This window comes from Phoenix dactylifera, unplaced genomic scaffold, assembly GCF_009389715.1.
Source record: "Phoenix dactylifera cultivar Barhee BC4 unplaced genomic scaffold, palm_55x_up_171113_PBpolish2nd_filt_p 000085F, whole genome shotgun sequence".
NCBI classification, from domain to species: Eukaryota; Viridiplantae; Streptophyta; class Magnoliopsida; order Arecales; family Arecaceae; genus Phoenix; species Phoenix dactylifera.
The window spans coordinates 1,296,300-1,318,052 of record NW_024067677.1 but is presented as its reverse complement, the minus strand read 5'-3'; the positions used below and the strand labels follow the sequence as shown (position 1 = coordinate 1,318,052).

General features: G+C 37.0%; 1 protein-coding gene across 2 annotated transcripts; it reads right to left on the bottom strand.

Annotated features, from left to right (window-relative positions):
• Positions 1-1,568: 1,568 nt before the first annotated feature.
• LOC103706189 (WD repeat-containing protein ATCSA-1-like) lies at positions 1,569-17,100 on the bottom strand. 2 transcript variants are annotated; one of them, XM_008790228.4, is made up of 9 exons: positions 16,652-17,090; positions 15,050-15,307; positions 14,148-14,307; positions 8,375-8,550; positions 4,071-4,308; positions 2,786-2,940; positions 2,593-2,682; positions 2,394-2,465; positions 1,569-1,940 (listed from the first exon to the last, which is right to left on the bottom strand). In XM_008790228.4, exons 1-9 carry the CDS (start codon positions 16,799-16,801, stop codon positions 1,884-1,886), a joined length of 1,356 nt encoding a protein of 451 aa, XP_008788450.2. In that variant the 5' UTR covers positions 16,802-17,090; the 3' UTR covers positions 1,569-1,883. The 2 variants fall into 2 exon arrangements, 1 of the variants encoding a protein (XP_008788450.2); XR_003385513.2 differs by lacking the exon at positions 1,569-1,940 and adding an exon at positions 3,762-3,923 and having other exon boundaries at positions 2,393-2,465; positions 16,652-17,100.
• Between the last annotated feature and the right edge of the window lie 4,653 nt (positions 17,101-21,753).

Below are 21,753 nucleotides of genomic sequence, written 5' to 3'. Positions count from 1 at the left end.
TCCTTCTATACTATAATGTCTCTAAGATATATCTAATAGCAATGCGGTTGATCTTACAACGGTATTTGGGATCCTTCACATAGGTGATAGCTACATAATAAACTATCAATGATTCCAAAACATTAGTTGTAGCTCCCATATATTGCAGGAGTCTTCTAAACCAAACTGATTCCTAGACTGCAAATGAACATGCCAAAAATTCAGCCTCTATGGTAGATAAAGCTGGATAGGATTGCTTCTTGTTATCCCAATAAATGACACCATAGTTAAGCAAGAAAGCATATCCTAAAGTTGATTTGTGCTCATCTAGATTTACTCTCCTATCTACATTAGTATGACCCATTAGGTACAAATTTTATCCCTAAAATCATGGGGAATAATTTATAGTGGCTCTAAGATATCTAAGTATCCTCCCGACTGCTATGCAATGTATCAGTCAATAATTTTGATTGATATGGACTTACAAGTCCATAACATAGCAAATATCAAGCCGAGTATATATCATGGTGTACATTAGGCTCCCAGCAGCACTGGAGTAGGGAATTCTTGATATATGTTCTCTCTCAATTTGAGTCTTGGGATGTATCTTCAGGCTCTAGGATTCGCCTTCTGCTACAAAAGTGTCTTAAGGGTTTACTATTATACATATCGAATCATTCAAGTATTTTTCAAAAATACGACTCTTGTGAGAAGCCAAAAGTTTCCTTGAGCAATTTTTTTGGGATCTAGCATATAAGCAGCCACTCGCAAGTCCTTTATCTTAAATTTCAAAGACAACCACTCTTTTTTAGTGGCAATTAAAACTCATCGTCATTACCAGCTAGTGGAGTATTGTTCACGTTAAAAGCTAAAATCATAAAACTACTCTGGAAACATTTAACATACTTCATTGATCATCTTAAACCATAAAAAACTAAGGCCCCATGAAACGTCAGAAGTTTGAATGTTTACTGGAGCTTGCCTTCTAGGACATTTGTGTGGCTGAAAACATGATTTTTCAATCTGGTCGTAGCGCAATATATTGAAAATTTTCAGGTTCCTGGATGACATTATGCAGTGAAGGATGCCTTACCTTTATCGTTGACCAAGACAAATTTGAAAATCTATGTATCACACCAAAGGCTAAACCGGAAACAAAATTTGCACTTGCAACAAAGCTCAAGTGCACCTTTTTTGATGGGTCAATGGATTCTTTGGTGATATCAGAGCAACACAGGAATCCAGGATTATCCATTCCTCTACTCTGTTCACATTTGATTGTGCCTGCAACAGATTTTGAGCTGCGAGTTTGATCTGTATAAACCACTTGTCCTGGGCTTGCAGTTCCTTCTAAATTTTCAGTATGATTAGAGAACTAGGCAACTTTATATCATTCAAATACTCCGATTAAATATTTAAATGCGTTGATATTTAGATTTACTTGAAGGGTCCATTTGAAGAAATATGCAGATAAAATCAACAGAACAGAATGGAATACAACTTGTAATTGCCAATTCAAAAACAGGCAGTTCTAACTGGACAATTTGACAATATAATTGTTTAGGCAATACAAATACCAGAATGCGAAGTTGGATTTTAACTCTTTTTAAATTGGAAGCATTTTAGCAAAACGTATTAGCAAAGACACAGAGAACGCCAAAATGGCCAAAATTGTCAATAATTTGTACAATTTACATGTCAGTCTAGTTTTACGACATCAAACAAGGATAACTTTTGAGAAGTACACATTTTTGCATGGAAACCTCGGATTCCATCTTGAGTTCCAGGATGTATTAACCAGCATGTAGACAAACCAATACATACAGGATATTCAAAGCAGACAGGAAGCTTGACATGGAAATGTGAGTTTCCCTTATTTTTTGGTACACAATTGAAAATTTTCCTCAGTCACTCCAGTTATCCTGATCAGCAACGGAAACCAACCCACCCCTGCCATCTTCCTGCAGATACAAACAATACTTCATCCTTATTATAGTTTAGGTTGATAACATTGGCAAATAGATGTAGGCAAAAAGGAATTATGAAACCATCACCTTTCTTGAAGTTTATAACAGTATTTTTCCATCTAAGTTTGATCATATCCATCACATTTTTGTTTACAACATCGAATTGCACCATTCTCAAATACTCTAAAAGATTTTACTTACTACTATGGGAGAAAAACCCCTAGAAAACAGAAATCCTTTCAAGCTAACCTTATTCACTACTTCAACTTGAAAAAAAAACTATAAAAAGGTCTGCAAGTTCGTCAGCTATTAAGAATATCAAGCACAGTAGACTAGGGGTAGATGATGATAAACAACAGTTGTCTTTTGAGTTCTTGTTGACATATATGTCATATTTGAAGAATCAAGCATTTAGAAAGAGAGAGGCAGATGAGAAAGAAGGGGTACCATTTCAGCAATAATGGGATTGGGTGGAGACCACACAAGAATTTGTCTATCGTTGCTCCCGCTGTACAACTCCTAAAGGCCATGAAGCATAGGATCAATATCACGTTACCCACATGGGTGTGTGTGTCCGCTGAAATAGCACAGAGGCACTGTACTGAAACAGCGAAAACACAAACAGAACAAGCTTCGGCATTCTTACCTGATACTGTGAACTGAAACAGCAGCAGTTCACTAATTCATAGTGGCCACGGAATGTCCTACATGTCATACCAGACCACACATCGTATGCCTAAAAATTAACAGAGAAAATGTGAAACATAGGTAACCAAAGTGTTCTGTTGAGCCAAATTTCTAAAGCTCAAAATACGGCACAAGTTAGAAGGGTAAAGCACCTTGACAGTTGCCATGCATGGAACAAACACGAGAGACGAATCCTGAGTGACAGCAAGCTGTAATGCTTTAGTAGGCTGGAGACGCATAGCTTCATAGTTGACCAAGGTGTTGCAACCAGAATCGATATCCCACAGTCTTAATCGTGAATCTGAGCCTGAAGGCAAGAAAGAATTCTTTTTTAATACCCGGAATGGAGAGAAAACAAGAGCACAGGCACAAGGAAACCAAATTTCGAGTATATGGATAGAAAGTTTGGAATTCTTGTACCTGCAAGAACAGACTAAAAGACACTTCGAGAGAAATTGATATCAGATATAGAATACAGTATTGTCAATGATTTTGTTGTGTGTAGTTGCTTGTTGTAATACATTGTATATGATTGTCTTTTGTGCATGTTACCTTTGAGCTGTGGTTTATCATAAGCTTATTTTCACTTCTATGAACTGCACTACAATTATTTTATATATATCCGGTGGTCAAAATGGATAACTTAAAAGATACAAAACAATGCATGCCCTTCGACGACTGGATATATAGGATAGAGATCTCCAAATCATATCATTTTTTGATGGTAAAAAGTCTAGAGATTGTGGATCACTTCCAATGGCTCGGATCATCGTTGTTCAGACCCCGGTTGTCCGGTCAAAACCAACCTTACAAAAGTTGTTATATGGGCACCCACATATTAGCTCTAATAATATATATATATATATATATATATATATATATATATTATTAAATACTATAAGATATAGACGATAGATAGATAGGCCAACCACAAAGAACAAGCAAACAAAGATTCTTAAAGCTAGACAAGGCTTGATAATTATGGTTTCAGCTCATGGGTATATATATATTATGGCTATGGCCAGAATATGATGGAAATAATAATGGCTTGCATATTTATAACTCTCCAAAATTACTCTCAAGTTACATATTGTAAATAGAATGGGAACATTGGTGCAAGGTCCCTACCATCAGAAGGTGACTACATGGCCATCTTCCAGGCTGTGGTATTTCTTCAGAATATTGTTTAGCAACTGTTATTGTATTTGATTTTAACAAAGGAAGATTGGTCATCATTCTCCAGGAATTCCAAATCTGATGTTAGGTTGGGGAAATACAACTTGACAAAGCCTGCCAATTGACCAACCTTTATTGTTAGCCATTGATTTTTTGTGTTAAACTAGCCCTATTTCGAAACCACATTCTATTTCCCAATTGAGTACTGATTCTATAGCCTTCAAGTCATAACAAATTGATGCAAAAGTTCATCAAACTAACCCGAGCTTAGAAGATACATGCCATCTCCAGTTGCTCTTAATCCAGTGACAGCACCATAATGAGCAGTTGCACGATTATGACTTGATGATAAACCAGGATGCAGTCTCTGCACCACAGGCCCTCTTGTTAGAATTTGACTTTTACGAAGGGTTCTCAATTGCTTCGTTTCATTACCAAGAGGTATCCTTCTCTGAGACACCGCCGTCTTCACTGAAGATGATTGTCCTGTTACTGAACCCTGTTAGGCAAACAGGATTTGAGAAATCGTAAGAAAAATCATTCTCAAGCATTTTGAGCAAAACCTGCGACCCTCATATATGCAATGTATCTATTAGGTGATAACATTTCTTACTACATTAAATCTCTCACAAATATAAAACCACTTAAATAAAACCATATAACTAATTGACATCAAAAAAAACTCTCAGCGAAGCATAACCAGAGTAAAAGCAAGAGGAATGTAAGAATTAAAAAATTAATTATAGCAGATATGCAAATAGTGATCTCTTGTGAAGTTTATCAGAAAGCTTATGAAGGTGAAGATTAATTGCATTATTTAGTGACTCTTCTAGCAGCAATAGAACACTAATGGAATGGCATGTGGTATGGAAACCAGAGCTTTCCAGATTGTTCTCCCAATCAATTTGTCTAAGCACCAGATTAGTGGCATATGGAGCAACCTATGCTTCAATCTGGAGTGGTAAACCATTCAAGTGAATGCTCTACTTGGTTAGAGTTACTGGCGCCGTTTACCGGGGCTTCCATTCAAAGCTTATCACACTTCTCCTTCCGACCTTCCAGATTCACACGCGGAAGAGAGTGAGCTAGGTTAGTTAGCAAGCTCCTAACCAACCTAGCGAACGGAGCCGTATCCCGGCATCCCCGCCGGGATACTTCATCATCCTCAGGAAGAGACATATAGGAGAATATCTCCAAGGATAATGACTTACGTACATTTGGCTTTGGTTTCTGCTTATAAAAAAAGATAGTCTAATGTATTGCATATGAATAATAAAGTACATGAAGAGTCGGCATTTAGGCCCTACTATACGCTCCCCCCTGTTGCTTTGCTCTAGCATGATAAATAATTCATGATGCCATGTTGATATCTAGTCGCAAGCAAGCAACTTTTAGAGGCAGTTAACAAGGATCATTTGATAAATCAAATCAGTTGTCCTGTTCCCTGCAGTCCATATGGATGCTTTCTAATCTTTAAGTTTAGCTACCATCTTCCAAATGAAAAATACTTCTCTTCCCAGGACAGAAACATCTCACTCACCCTCTAAAACACTAGAATTCATTTTGAGCTGCACTCTGACATGCCATCCTTTTACTTGATCTGCACGCTAAATTCCCGCGAGAGCATCTAAATCAAGGTATACCGTACCAGCCCGAACCGGACGATACAGGGCATACCATACTATACCGGTTCAGTACCGGTACTCGGTACCCGGTGGCGTATCGACACTCGGTATGCCAAAAAAAATTCATGCCATACCATACCGACATTGTGCTAGTATGGCACCGATACGGAGTCTGATACCAAGCTGGCAAACCTTAATTTAAATGTATAGGTTCTCTTCCAATGCCATGGTAGATAGCCAAGGCATCCCCATAGGAGATACAAGGAATATCTCTAAAGCTGTGTTGATTTGGATTTTCATTAAGATTCCCTTGACATAGGTGTGGTAAACAATTTAGCTCTATATTCGCAGAAAGAATTTATATATTTTAATGCATGTTGCTTGTAGGGAATCTACAGCCCTTTATCCTTTACGTGATGTCCTCCAGAATAGCTTCAATACCATCAGTTTATGGGTGACTTTCTACTCAAGCAGCCACATATTATGTTCAGTCAAAATGTGCCAAATACACACCCCTCAAGCATTCAACCCCAGTTGTGTTCTAAACTTTATACAAAACTCAATAACCTCATTTACAGTGACTCATTTTCTTCTGAACATTAGATGCTTGTAATCTTCCTCTACAGTATCTTTTGACTTCAATTTGTATATTGTATACAATGCAGAAACGAGGATTATTAAGCAAGATATTTACTTTCAATATGTATGAGTCGAGCACTAAAACCTTACTTAATTGCCTGATCGAAGTGAATATTGAGTACCTCACATGAGGTAGTGCAAAATGTGTCCCGTTGAAGTGATCCAAGAGGATCAATCGAGCCTTTTCGGATCGGTCTATAGGGCCAGCTTCCAAGCAAAGCCAGGCGGTTCAACCGCGAGATGGAAAAGTAGACGCTTCCCCACCTTCGGTTTTAATTTAGTAGGAGCTAAATCCTCTAAACAAGATGAGCCCTAATCCAGAAGGATCCCCGGACTCAATATGGACCACTTTGACTACAATAGATAGGGCTGGACAGGGTCTAGGAGCAAGATCCACCACCTCGAAAAGTCGAATTGCAAGCTAAACTTTCAGAGGCCATAATTTGATCATACGACACCCAATTGAGATGATCTTTTTTTTCAAAGCAGATAACTTTTCAAGATCAACAACATGATGCATCACCCTCTAGGGGGAAGCACTCCTAGCGATTAAGCTCAAATTCTATAGTTTGGGCTCTAAAACAGGCCAATCAAACTGAAAGTTTTCTTTTTAGATAAGACTTTAAACGGAGAAGTCCTATTAGAATTAGGAAGAAGAATTCGATCTGAATTGTACAAAGGCAGACCTCATTATTATAAATAGAGGCTATATCCTCAGTTTTAGATCATCAATGAGAGAAAAGAGGACTTAAGCTCTAATTTCATAATTCTTCTTCTTCTTCTTCTTGGAGAGATTCAAAATAAGCAGATTGGGAAAAATCTTTCCTCTTCCAATTGGATTATGAAGGAAAGAAACTAAGGCTTCTTTAAAGATAAAGTTATGCCAATAGAAAGCACAAATATAGAAATGGGATGTTCTTCCAAAGTAATGTCATATAAGGTTAGAGTAGCAACAAGCAAGGGATGGCCTTCCTAGATCAAAGGAGACTTTTGTACCATCTAGGTTTTTGAATTTTGACATTGAGTTATACCAACATTAGAATGGTCAAAGATGATACTACTTGCCTCCACTTGGTGAATTCTCCATGCGCATTGGGTTGAAGATATCATATGAAATGTGAACATGCAGAGCTGACTGGTACGATATGTTTCAATGCAAAGTACAGATGGATGAAGAATATCTATAGATCTAAACAACTGCAGTGACCTGTTTCTATAACTGATGAAACTAAAAAACTCACAAAAGAGGACAGAATCAACCATGCTTTTAAGTCTGGACAAAACAATGACAAATTGGCAAAAAGGAATTGAGGAAATTAAGCTTTCTTTTAGCATTAAGCAATTTACTTCCCCTAGTTTCAGTTATCAGCTCTCATTGAAATTCTTTCGGAATAAAAAAAGTGAAAGTCAACACATGATTGTCCAAATCATCAGCATGCTATGCACAGCATAATATGCTTATGGATCCACGAGGACAATAAGTGTATTGAATTTCTAAGTTGTGTCAAAAAAAAAATGCAGAATAAATTTCACATCAATCTAATTGTAATTGTCTCTAAGAGTGACTGCATGGCAGACATGTGGCTAGAAGCAGAATATTCAGCAAGACATAGCATGCAGTTGATCTAAACTTGGCACTGACAGTATCCTGCTTATGAAGGCATGCAGATCATATAATGGCACATCTTCTAGAATCTATTTATTGTAAATCACAGTCATATGCTGACAAATAGCATCATCACGACATGCCAGAATGACCAAAATTTTTACATGCAAAACATGGTTTCCATGCACGTTACATTTTACCAAATAATTCTTTTAAAGATTGTGTGCTCTTATGTTGTTTGTTATCTAACGTATTCAAAGAAAATGGTGATTAATTATGGGTTCAACAAGAAATGTTAAAAAATGACAGTTAGAGATATATGAAATGAAGCAAATTAGAAAAATTGCAAATTAGCATATAGAAAGAGAACGGATGGCAAAAGAGCTGAAAGAAAAGCACAAAAATATTAACATAATATATGAACTCTATACTGCTTTCTTCACATATGAATGTTAGCATGAGTTAACTTCTGAAGACTTGGGTGTGCAAAGTAGAATCTAGATTAAAGTTTGCACTTACCTGCCTATGTTTAAGTGATCTCTAAGGATGTGAGTGTTATGAGAAAACAAGCATGGTAAGCAGTATCTACTTTAGTGCATATGATTTTGCACGAGACTCCAATGAATGTACAAGTGTCAGCAAAATTATTAAAGAAAGATTGAAGCAAACCGCTAACCGATTGAGAGATAATGTACCTTCTTTGATGTACTTTCAGCTAAAGGAGGTCGCCTTCCAAGTTGAGATCGTGATTGATCTAAAATACGAAAACATCCTGCACGTCTGATATCCCAGAAACGTATTGCACCATCGCACCCCCCAGTCACCAAAATCCATTCACTGGAGGTAGACCATTCCAGAGACATAACTCCATCTGCCATTATAAACATACAAAATGATGCAACTTTGAGAGTGATGATCAGTAATGAAACAACAAAAAATCATAATTATGGAAATAACAAAAAGTACATCTTTACAGCTGCTTTTGTCATGATATATACACAAATTTGTAAGGTTGAAATCCATTATAAATGCAGGCTCATTATGCAGTGACGATCTATAATAGTAAGCATGCCAGGGAATGCTCCAATGATCTTACTAAGAAATAAATTTTGGAACAGAATTGTATACTTTCATGCAAAATTACAAACCCATAATTGGTGAAAATATATTAAAAACACCAATAGGTGACCTTTATTAGGTGGACGGTGAATTCTGTGAAAACATCAAGTGAAAGGGAATGGTATTATAATATTAAAGCATCTACAAAGTCATATTCAATGCAAGTTCAGATGTCACTGTGTCATTTGTACCTCAACAAACATCCAGAGGCCCATAGAACTAAAGATATAGATATTCCATATGAGCAACAATGGCATTAGGTATGTAATTTCAAAACCAGAACCTAGTACCGGACTAAACAAGATTTACATACAAGAATAGGTGATGTTTTACACATAGTTCCTTCATGTTGCTGTCGGTATAGGAAATGAGGGTTACAGAGCTGCATCTCTAAATCAGTAATATTATATTAAAAAGAGCAAGGTACAAGTTCCTTCTGAACACAACATGCATGTGGTATTCCATAAAGCGAAGATTATGTTTGTGCTTTCAGAAGTGTATTCAGAACACAACATGCATGTGGAAACTGGAAGAAATTTAAGCTTTATCTATCTAAAAATCACAGTTTGTCCTTTCAGGAAGATGCATCTATACTCAACAGGTGGAGCTGGCAGAGCTTTTTTAGTTGTTACAGCTGCCATTTCTATCAAGACTTCGTGCCCTCCATATGATCAGCATTTAGAGTACTTTAGTTTTAGTTATACTTGAAATGAAAAGTCAGTTTGTACATAGAAAATAAAACAACTTAGGGACTGTCTAATTTTTGGAACTGACAATTACAAATGCATTTGCTGATGTTTGTTGTACTATGCTAAACAAAGATGTGGTAACCCTACAACCGTGTTGGTTGTACAAATATACTACATAATTTTTATAAGATAATATAAAATTAATATTATAATAATGATACATTATCATGTATAATAAAATATCAGAATTATTAGAAATATATTATTGAGGTAGTATCATATTATAATATATATCCTGTAATATAAAAACATATAATATCATATAATTATATTTTTAATTATACATAATCAGTGTATTGCATATTATTAATAGATGTTACTATTATAACAAGTATTAATATTTAACCATTAATACTGTGCAATAATAATATTTGTATAATAACATTTAATGTTATAATAATAATTCATATATTATAAGTAATAAAATAGATAATAATTAATATATTTTATCATGATTATAATAAATATACAATATATTTCTCTTTTTCATAAAATACATTATTTGATTATTATAATGTTCTATAATAATGAAATTAATGTACTTTTGTACACCACATGCTAAACCTATTAATATCTAATAGGCTAATATAATATAAAACTATTTTATACAAATCTAACATTAGAATAAAATATCATATTAGAAGTATGATAATTCTTTAATAATTTATTTTATTATAATATATGAAATATTTTTTGTAATATAGTAATATGAGGTAAAATATAATATAATATCGTATAATATACTTTGATTATATAGATTATGGAATTATATATTTTATCACATAATATTTATTATTATATGTAAGCAATTGCATACATTATAATATACTACTATAATAATTAATTGAGAAAGAAGGAGAGAACAGAGGAGAAGGGGGTTGTTAGAGAGAGGGGGAGAGCATGGACAGGTGGGAAGAGCTCCACCAGGTGGAGATCATGAGCAGGTGAGAGGGTGAGAGGATACAAGATGGGTGGGACAAAATTTGCAACTTAAGTCCCAAAGGAAATGCAGTCATCTTTCACTACAACACCAAATACAACTAATAAGGCTTCTTTTTTTTTTTTGCTTTAACAGGTTGATCATACCATGCGTGTACGAACACACCCAATAAATCAGAAAAAACAAGCTCACGAAGTGCTCAAGGCAACTCCCTCTCTCCTGACAAGAGGGTACTCCCTGAATAGTTAGCCACATAAGCCGCCACCTAGTTGGCTGCCCCATTGGCCTCTCTAAATACATGCTTCGCCTAAAAGGCCCTCCCATCCCACGGCATCGTCCAGATGTCCCGGAGCAAGGGATGGTCCAAGCTTGTATCCCTCAAACCCCCCTGGATCCACCTAATCATCATGGCCGAGTCACCCTCCAAGATGACCAAAGTGGCATGTAGTACTCGTCTCGCATGTCGAAGGCCCGCCCAGGCAGCCCTCAACTCCGCTCCGGAGACCGATATGTCAAATAACTGGCAGTCGCCCGCTACCACCACCCTGGAGTACGGATTCCGAATAACAAATCTCGCACCTCCTCTCGTGCCTCCATCGAAAACAGACCCGTCGATGTTGACCTTGAGAAAACTCGGTTGTGGAAGCTGCCAGGTGAAGAACACCATCTGAGAGGCTGCCTGAGCAGAGAGAAAATTCCAGGTGTCCCAAGCTATCAAAGGTCCATCAGAAAGGACTGTGTCTAATCTCTGCCGTCTGTACCTGGGCATGCTCCACCACAAACCTCGGTGACAACCTGTGCTCACCAAAAGTATGAGCATTCCTTGCCAGCCAGATCTGATACGCTGTGCAAATCGCTCTGACAGCCTCCTGGCGAGACTGCGGACTACCCGACCACTGGCGAATCACCTGTAGAAACTGCACCCTTTGGCTCCAGGCCTCCCGCGGGATCCCTGCCCACTGCCAAGTCAACCTCGCCCATATGCACTAAAACAACACGTGGTCCACCGTCTCATCAACACCACACCTCCCACACTCGAGGGGAATCCTCAATCCACGTCAACTCAGCATCGCTCTCGTCGGAAGGCGCTCCCAAATCACCTTCCATAAAAACAGTGCTACCCTTGGATGAAGTCCAAACCTCCAAATCCAAGTGCAGTCCGGCCCTGACTCGCGCTCCTACTAGATAACACGGGAGAGATCTCCCAACCTAACACTGATCCTGGATTAGGTGCCCCAGACCTGGACATCTAGTCTTGCACAACCCGGAACTGGGAGGGACTGAACCCTCTTAGCAAGGTGCGCCCCAAACAATTGTCGTTACCTAGTCTCATCCCACTCTGCCCCTCCTGGTCTAGGAGGTCACACACCCGCAGTCCCTCTACTGCCACCGCATCAACCGTGGTCGGCCAACTCCTCAAGAAAAGGGCATCCATCCATGGGTCGTCAGCCACATCAATGTTCTGCCCATCACCCATCAACCATCTGGTATTGGCCGAAACGGTTGGCAGGTACCTCCCAATCTCCCGCCACATGAAGAAAACTCTGCGACCACTGCGCATCACCCCCTCCGAGGCCCCACGGCCGTATCTGGCTGCCATCACCCGACTCCATAGCCCTTGCGGCTCCAAGATAAATCAGACTGCATGCTGAGCAATGAGTGCCTCACGCCTCTTCAGGAGAGACTGTACCCCCAGACCACCCTTCCTAGGAGGGAGGCAGACACTCTCCCAGGCCACCAGGTGCACCCCATGGCCCCCTCTGTATGACCCCCACAAGAAGCTCCGAAGAAGCCGCTCGATCCTCATCATAGGGCTTATTTCACAAACATAATTGCAACTTGCAAATGAGTTGCAGGCAGGCAAATAGCTGCAAAAGCTGTCTGTAACTCTAATTGCATGAATTTGATTTGCAAATAACCTAATCACATGGAACTAAACAACCCCTCAGCTACGCTTTACCATCTTAAAGATTTTAAGTTTAGAAAATTACTCTTGCACAGCTAGACATGTAAAGATAGCTTGTTTTTGGGCAGCAAATCCACCAAGCCATTAGCACCTAATGAATGAAATAGCAATCTTCTCAAAAGACAGGAGCATCACTTTCAACTCCTAGAACCATAATGCCAAAATTCTAAACATTATTATATATGGAATAGCTTAAGTAAGTCTTGGAAGAAATTTAACTACCATCAAATGGCTTAGTTAAGTGAGTATATTCCTATTTATGTGACCATAAGCCTGGCATTTCATTTCATTAAGAACTAGAAACTTGATCTTCCATATGAGTATTTCTAGTTCTAAATTTATTAAGTTCTTTGAGGGTGAGTCTTGGCGCAATGGTAAGGTTGCTCCATTTTGACCTAGAGACTACAGATTCGAAACATGAAAACAACCTCTTCATACATAAGGTTAAGGCTACGTACATCTCACTCTCCCATGACCCAGCCATGGAGGGAACCTTGTGCAGTTGTTCATTTGTTTTTAAGGAATTAAATTGAAATCAAATTGTAAAGGCATACACAACCATACAACCAATACAAGATGGCGTCAGGAGATGTCGAACTTGGGCTTGCAAACTCAAAGGATGAAGGATATGTCAACACAACCGATTGTGGCAGGAAAGAGACCCCACTACAGCATGTAGGATGCAAGGTGTCAGAATGGACGGACAATAGTTGGAAGAGGAGCTGGGTGGATCACTATGTTCCAAGGCCAAGATGACCATCTTGGTTGGCCACTCCAAAGATACGGTTGTCACAATGCTCACTCACAAACATTAGAAACCCGCCAAAAGGGGGAAGAGAAAATAAAGAGAAGGCAAGAATAATTTCCATAAGAGAATTTTCACTAATCAATAATTTAACTATCTCAAAATATGGTTACAAGAGGAGCCCCAATGAGAGCATTTATAAGTAGTACAAGAGACTCTTTTCTTCAGCTTTCCAATATGGGATTTCAAATCCAATTACAACTCGAAAAACCCTAACAACTTTCTTAATAATATCAAAAGTGCTCAAAAGAAAAGTTCACAAAAATCAAAACTCCCTAGAATTAACTAACATCATATTTTCCTAACTGAGACAAAACTCGGCTTGGGTTCCGAGACCCATACATATGGGACCCGCGGGCGGCACATGCGTCCTAGGCACTCTGGCATCACAAGCTCTGTTGGGTTCAAATGACAATTCACTTGATAGGGAGATAAGGCATATTGAGCAACCTCATATCTTGCAATAGCAAATGTGAACTCATGTTAACAAACGGGGACCCTTGTAATACACAGGCCCAATGCTTTAAGCTTACATATGCACAATAGGACTGCCAAGCATGGAAAAATCCACACGTTCATTTTGAGAAGTATTGTATACAAACAGCAATCTCCATGATTTTTCATCATATCAATCAACTATAAATGGCTTTTCAATTAAAATTCTTTAAAGTTTAGCAAGGGAACCAAGAAACTAAATTGTTCTATATAGAAGAGGAAATTTAGCAACAGTAACTTTATTTGTCTATTTATTTAAAATAAATAAAATATCACCAAAAAGTTTTGATGCCTTAAGCTTAATGATAAAGCGCAAATCAACAAACATACTCTAATATGTGGAAATGCATTAGAATACAAGCAATACAAAAATTCCATGTTAAAAGAATCTCACCACGATGACCAGATAATGTATGAGTGAATGCTCCAGAAGCAATATCACACAAACGAACTTGTACATCTGTGCTACCAGCAGCAATAAGCATATGTGTTGTGGCTATTGATGACATTGCTGTGCGGTAAACCTTTCCAGGCATTTTGAAATCCATTACAACCTGCAAAACTTAACTTCTATAGGATAAAAATATCTCATGTACATGGAAAGAGAAATATACCTCCCCTCTAGAAAAGAGAGGATATCTACTGCTACTAATTCCAAAATCAATAATGAGGCATCCAAATTGAAGGTCTACACTTAGTCATGATTTATATCATACATTGAAAAAAAATTCACATATTTTGGTGGTCTCTGACCTATGAACCATGGCAAAATGGATAGTCTCTACTCTCTACTATGCCAATTTGTAAAGTATATGCTAAAGCATTTAATTGAGAATCCACTTTATTGATCATGATCAAAACATATTAAAATATATACATATCGAATATCAATAGATGTTAATGCTTTAAGAATCTACTTTATTGATCATGATCAAAATATGTTGAAACATGTATAGATTGAAAATCAATAGATTTTAATGCTTAGATAGTCTCATATCATTTAAATTATTCATTTTGCACCCACTTGATGCATGGTTAGAAACCACCAAAACATGTGACTTTTGATTCCTAGGCATTTCTACTGGTATAGATTATAATGGATAGTGTGGATCTTAAATTTGGATACCCCATTATTAATTTTGGAATTGAGTGGAGTAGATACACTCTCCTCTCAAGATAAGCACAAGCCATCTTGTGTGTGTGTGTATTTTTATAATGTATACATTAGGTACGCTTACACATGCATATGTATGTATATGTACATATGGGATAAGTTAACAAGAAAGAAAAACCCACCTGAGTTGTATTTGTATCCCAGACTTTAATATAATGATCAAAAGAACCTGTGATAAACAGCCCTGTGTCCACTGGATACCATATAACAGTAGATATGGCATATCTATGTCCATGGCTGTGTTGTTTGTCAACAACAAAAAGACTCCTGTGTTTCGCAATCAAGCCTCTCTCATAATCAGTAGCATGTTGGATATCATAGACAGCTGCTGATCCATCCGATGCTCCAGATAGCAGATATCGTGCCTCTGTCAAATCAACCTGCCATGTTGTCAAATACATGAACCCTAAACTATTACAAAACCTTATTAACTTACAAAGACAGAATCTATGAATTTTACGGGAATAACATACATTGCAGTGGCTAGATAACTTTTGAGTGTTATAGTTGCATACATGTGACAACTGAAATTACTTATGTACACAATGTAAAATATACCTTCCCATGATATTAAATCACCAATATGGTAGAGAACGATAAGCTCATGTAGAAGATGCCCATGAAGGAAAAGGCTTAAGCCCCACCACCCAAATACTAAATTAGAGACTCTGTTTAATTCCCTTTAAAGTTTATTTTGCATTTAGCTTGGATTCCCATTTCTTGGTGTCCTAGCAAAGGTAAGAATCCCACTCTGGTAAGAATCCAGAGTGGGCACATTTGATGTGCTTCCAAAAGTTGTGACTGAAGCCCAAGCATACCTCTTGTGCTGGCTGAGTTGGACAGCCCAAGGATTAGAGGGTAAAAGTATCCTGGAATGTACATTTAACTCCAGCAACAAGAAAAAGACTCGAAAATCCAACCTAAAATCCCAGAATGAACAACATGAAATGGAACCTTCCTCAATCGGGTGATTCCTCCTTGGCATAACTTTAAGAGAAAATTAGCGAAACAAAATAAATAAAATAAAATAAAAATACAACAATACAGGTAGTCTTCATTCTTATTTGTGGAGAAACTGGAGCATTCAAGAGTCAATAAGTTCCTCCTCCCAACCACAATAATTTGTTAAACACCTTAACTGTATGGACTAGATTGATGCAGAGATAAATTTTATTTTACTACAAGCTCATTTAAATGTAAGAAGGAAACCATCCATTAAGTGAACTTCAATGAAGAATTAGGTTTGACATAGTCTTATTTTCTTGATAGAACAGGACATATTCTCCATCCATATTCGACCCTCTCTCTCTATAAGACGATCAAAGGACAAAACTCGGCACTGATTGACAAACAAAAAAGAACATAAACTTTTGCTGGCACTGTTATCTTGATACCCTCTTCACCCAGGCACAAAATCTCTTCTGCCTACCAACCTCGAAATCGTTACCCTACAAAACCCTCATGGGCATAAACCAATCCATGAAAATCCTTGATGATTTTACCATATCAAGAAGAATCTGTCTGACAAAGTCAGACGCATTCGGGCTCCTGATTAACCTGTCCAAATGGTCCTCGAACAGACTATAGCGTACAAAATCCTGGGAAACTAATAAGAAATCTAATGCTCAAAACTTAAATTTGTACACATCCTAGTCTTAGGTCTCTAACGACCCCAAGAAAACTTCAAAGAGATTTGTCTGTAACTGAGACAAATGGAGAGAGACCTGGAGAGAATTGATGGCGCCGTTGTGGGGACTGACGATCTCTTTATGGTTCGAAAGATCAAAAGAAGCGACGCGATGGGAACGGATACGGCTGGCGAATGAAGAGGGGAGAAGGACGCCCGCTTCCCTGTCCTTGACCGCCTTCCACATCTCCTCCCTCGCATCTTCTTCGGCGATCTCGCCGCCGGTGCTCAGGATAACGGACGGACGGACGGACGGACGGCTGACGATCGGATTCCCTTCCCTACCCTTGCCCCTTCCGAGTGTAGTGGATCGGTCCGAAAGAATGAGAAGGAAGAGGTTACCCTTTTTTTTATTCTTTTTTGTGACTGTGTCTTGAGAACAAACTCGGGCCGGGTGATATAAGTTTCCTTCTACCACCGACTACTGGAACCTGTCTCCTTCCGACGATGCTATCGATTATTTACACATAACCGCCGCATGCTCATAAATCCTGCTGGGGGCTTGCAGTTCTGAGCAGCCAAATTGATAAAATATAATATAAAAATTGATCCTTTTACGAAGAACAGCATATAACATTATCATATATATAAATGAAGTATCTTTACTATATATATATAGTAAAGATACTTCATTTATTCAGCAAAAAAATTTTAAGATAAAATTATATATTATTTTTTTAGAAAATTATACATATGAGTATTTTGAAAAAAATTAAAAGTTTCAAATACCTTCAGATTCTGCATGGCATAGATTAAAAAGATATTTGTTTAGAGAACTTTAATTAGAAAACTTCTAAAAAATTCTAAAAGCATTTTATCTAATATGAAATCCTGGGACTAGACCCGATCCATTTGACAAGCCCAATTTTCGGCCTTGGGCTGCATGTGTGATGCACGTGAGGGCAGATCGAGAGAAAGACTCTGGTTGGAGTCTTCTTTCTCCTCTTATCTTGATGAAGATTGGAGGTTCATCGTGATCCAGAGACCGGCTGGATAAGAACAAGATCGTCTATTTAAAGATCTTCCCTTCCTCCTTCAAGTGCACCCAAGATCAAGCTACCGATCCCAAACTTCTCTTTCGGTTCTTCTTCTTCCTCAATTTGTCGCCGAAAGAAGCCGCCGGAATACCTCACTAGACTGAGGTATGTGCTCCTCTTCTTCTTCTCTCTTCCTTGATATTGTAACTAGGAGTCACCCTATTTTGGGCTGGCGAATCGTCGAAAAACCGCCCGAAATAGGGGAGCCCTATTTCGGTCTGTTTTCCCTCACCGCCGACCGCCGTCGATCGTCGTCCATAGTGTGTGGTCGTGGGTCCTCTGACCCTAGGTCGTGAAGTATTTTGCTGCAAGATGATGTGCAGCTCATCGCAAGAAGATTAGTCGGTGATATGACCCTGCCACAGGATGATGTGGTCATAGCTTAAGATCAATAAAATGAATTGAATATTGGAAAGAATTTGAATCAATGAACCGAATTTAATATTTTAAGAAGAATTTGATTCGTATATTAGTGTTGCATATATGCTTATTTTCTATAAATTATTATCTTTTTGATTGTCTAATTTATTTAACTAAAGTGATCATTACTTACCGGGTTGTCTAGCTTATTATACGATTTCTTATTATTTTTATATATTCAAAGAACTAGCTATCGAGGTTTTTTTTCAATATAGAAGATCGACTAGAAAAACTATGGAGCAAGTTATCTTAGATTAGAGTTTATTTAAATTGATGTTTTACCCTAAACTAATGTTAGAATTGCGAGACATCGTAAGTTGAGTTAGTTAATAAAATATAGTTTGCATATGATTAGTTAAATTATTCCACTGCATATTTATGATATCATGTTAGGATGCTTTGCATACTTGTGGAAAGAGTTTTCCATGAGTATGCAGTTGTTGATACAACCCCTGGCTAGCGGTCTCGGGTCGAAAGCATGACATCTAATCAGCAAATAATCCTTAAGATAAAACTACATGTTAATCTTCTCTTAGAAAAGTCTGTGTAAGTATTTCGGAAAAAATAAGAATCTGTAAACACCTTCATCTTTTATGCCACATAGATTGAAGATGCATCTTTTGGCGTAATATACAGAACTCCAATCGAAAGACTTCTAAACATTTTTAAAAGCATGCTGTTTATTTGGGAAAAAAATTTAAAATAAAGTCACCTATGAATCTGCTCTTAGAAAACTTTATATGAGAATATTGCAGAAAAATAAAGAAACTTCAAATACCTTCGCCTTCTATGCCATATAAATTGAAAATATATCTTTTTAATATAATAAATAAAACTTTAATTGAAAAACTTCTAAAATTTTTTAAATAAGAAACAACTGAGAGAGATATGATAATAAATAGAAGGTGGATAATCAACTCAAAAAAAATATCAGAACGTTGAGGGAAGCATACAAAAAGAATCAATCATTCTATCTCCTACCCCAAAAGACTTGCTATTCACCACGGCTTCACCAAGCACCAGATCATCACCCTTCTTATGTTTTATAATAAAAGGCTATTTCTTTATAAAATACAAAATGCACTTCAATCAAAACTTACCCCCATTTACAAACTCTATATATACATTTCAAATCCCGTGCTACAACTAGTTTTGAGTCTTTTGACCTAAAAGTAGTTCTACGATAATGAGCACGCAGCCTATGGCCTCTACTAATACGATGGAGCAGATAATAGAAGGGTTTAGTTTTGATCGTACATATTTAATTGACTAAAATACCTTTTATATAATTTTTTATAATATTCTAAATTAATCTAAATAAATACAAGTAAAAATATCTCTCTCAATGCCTGATTTCTGGCTTCCTTTTGAAAGTCATAAGGCTCGTTTGGTTCGCGAAAAAAAAAGGGGAGAAAGTGTGGTCAACGGAAAAGTAATGAGATGCCTTTTGTTTGGTTGGAGTTTTCAAAGGAGAGAGATGGGAAAGTTGTATTCCCATGGGAATATGATTTCCACATTTCATGGAAAAGTCTTTCCTACGAGAAACATGGAAAAGTTACTTTTCCACGAGGTGGGAATCACTCCATTTTTATTTTTTCCCCAAAAAGACCCTTCAGCATTAAAGAGGCATTAAAGACCTAATTTTTATTAAGGGCATAATAGGAATTATACATAACTTTCTCAGGAAAGTGGATGGCCAACCAAACATAAGCATGTTGGAAATTTGTCACTTTTCTATGGTCAACCAAACATGCCAAAAGTACTTTCCTAGGCATTCTTTTCTTATGAATTTGTTTTCCAGGAATGATATTCCTAGGAGGAAAAATGCCAAAATATCTTTTATATAATTTTTTTATAATATTCTAAATTAATCTAAATAAATACAAGTAAAGATATTTCTCTCGATGCCTGATTTCTGGCTTCCTTTTGAAAGTCATAGAATCTGGTAAAAAACTCCCAAATTACCTGGATAAATAGATAGACTCTCATACTTGCTCACTTTCCTCACCCCATGCCCCATCCACTCTCACACCTTCCTTACGCATCCACTTGTCTCATCCTTGCTGTCGCTTCCCCCACTTCATGGTCATTCCTGTCAACGAGAGAGGTGGTGCTCACCAACGATGAGTCAAGGAGTGGAGCGTAGGCGGTGGTGTTTACCGCAGCAAGAGAAGAAGGAAAGGCTTGTTGGAGATTTTAATTTTCTAATTTAAAAGGTTCAAATTTTTTAAATAAAAGTTTTTTTTTTTTTTTGAGGATGTTCAAATTTTAAAATCCCATTCTTGATAGTCCCATATTGGATATTTAAATGCAAGTACACATATGTTTATTGATGTCAAGTTGTTCCAAGCTTAATTGGGTTATAAGGATGATGGGCTAGTGACCACACGCACGTGCACTAGCTCGCTCAACTCAGCTCGACCAGTTATGCAGGGGCTGAATATGCTCGAGGGGGAGAAATTTTTTCTTCGGCAGTGTCGTCACATGCCTGCTTTTGGAACTAGCTTCCAATAATCTAAGAATGAATTTTAAAAGCAACTAGCTTCCAACAATCTAAGAATGAATTTCTAGTTAACTTAGAAGCTGCCAATTTTTAAAAGCAACTAGCTTCCAACAATCTAAGAATGAATTTCTAGTTGACTTAGAAGCTGCCAATTTTTGCATACAAGAATACAATCTTGATTACATTGCATAATTTTGTTAAATATTGTCTTCTTAGGAAATTTTATTTTTGGAAAATCAAGTTTTAATTTAAAAAACTTGCTGCTTTGAATTATCTGCAGAAAATTTGGTTCATATTTTCAAAAAATAAATCCAAATAATTACTACTCTGAAATATGTGCAGAATACTTTAATAAAACTACTCAAAGTCCACTGCTCTGGAATTTGTGCACAAGTTATTATATCAGTTTAAAATCCCTTCTTTCTATGGCTTTGAAAATAGTGTAAAAATTTCTAAAATAGCTATTTAAATATAACATAAATTATTTCAGCTACTTTGGTAACCATGCAAGAGTTTATATAATCAGAACTCTCCTTAATTTTCAAATTTGAATTCAAAATTTGAAACCCTGGAAATACACTTGATTGTGTTTTAATTACTTAATTCAAGTTTTTGAAACTTGTAAATGCTATTTTGTTATTCTATAACTGCTCTCATTATTTAGTGCAAATTTATTTGATATTGTTGCAATTATTTGCTATTTAATTAGTGCATGTATTTTTATTTAAATTTTGCATTTCAAAACTTAGTGCAATATTATTGGATGCCATAATTAAATACTTAATATATAGGACAAAACCTTGAAAATTTGCAGGTGAAGTACCCATTAATCAACCAATACTCCATAAATTACTTCTTTTGATAACTATAGTGCCATCAAACCGAAAAAGTTTGGTGACACTTTCTTTAGAAGATAGTAGTGCTAAATGGAATACCGACTCATCACTATAGGATTAATCTCAACCATTGAATTTTCTAATCCTAAACTCTTTTCTAGATCAACCTCCCAAGTAGCAGCTACACCTAGTCCCCAGAAAATAGAATCCTCTAGTTCTTAAACTAAAATCAATAGAGAGATAGACTTTCGCTATAGCCATAGGATTCTTAGTGCCCTATTTGATATTCTCTTTATGATGTCTATCTTCCCTCCAGGATAGTTAAAAAACTATGGGATGCCTT

Excerpts from the sequence above, each read along its gene's own strand:
- LOC103706189 (XM_008790228.4), bottom strand. The coding sequence starts at position 16,801 with ATGTGGAAGGCGGTCAAGGACAGGGAAGCGGGCGTCCTTCTCCCCTCT. Across the intron at positions 2,683-2,785 it reads CATGCATGGCAACTGTCAAG|GCATACGATGTGTGGTCTGG; the intron begins GTGCTTTACCCT and ends GTTAATTTTTAG. Across the intron at positions 1,941-2,393 it reads ATCCCATTATTGCTGAAATG|GAAGATGGCAGGGGTGGGTT; the intron begins GTACCCCTTCTT and ends TTGTATCTGCAG.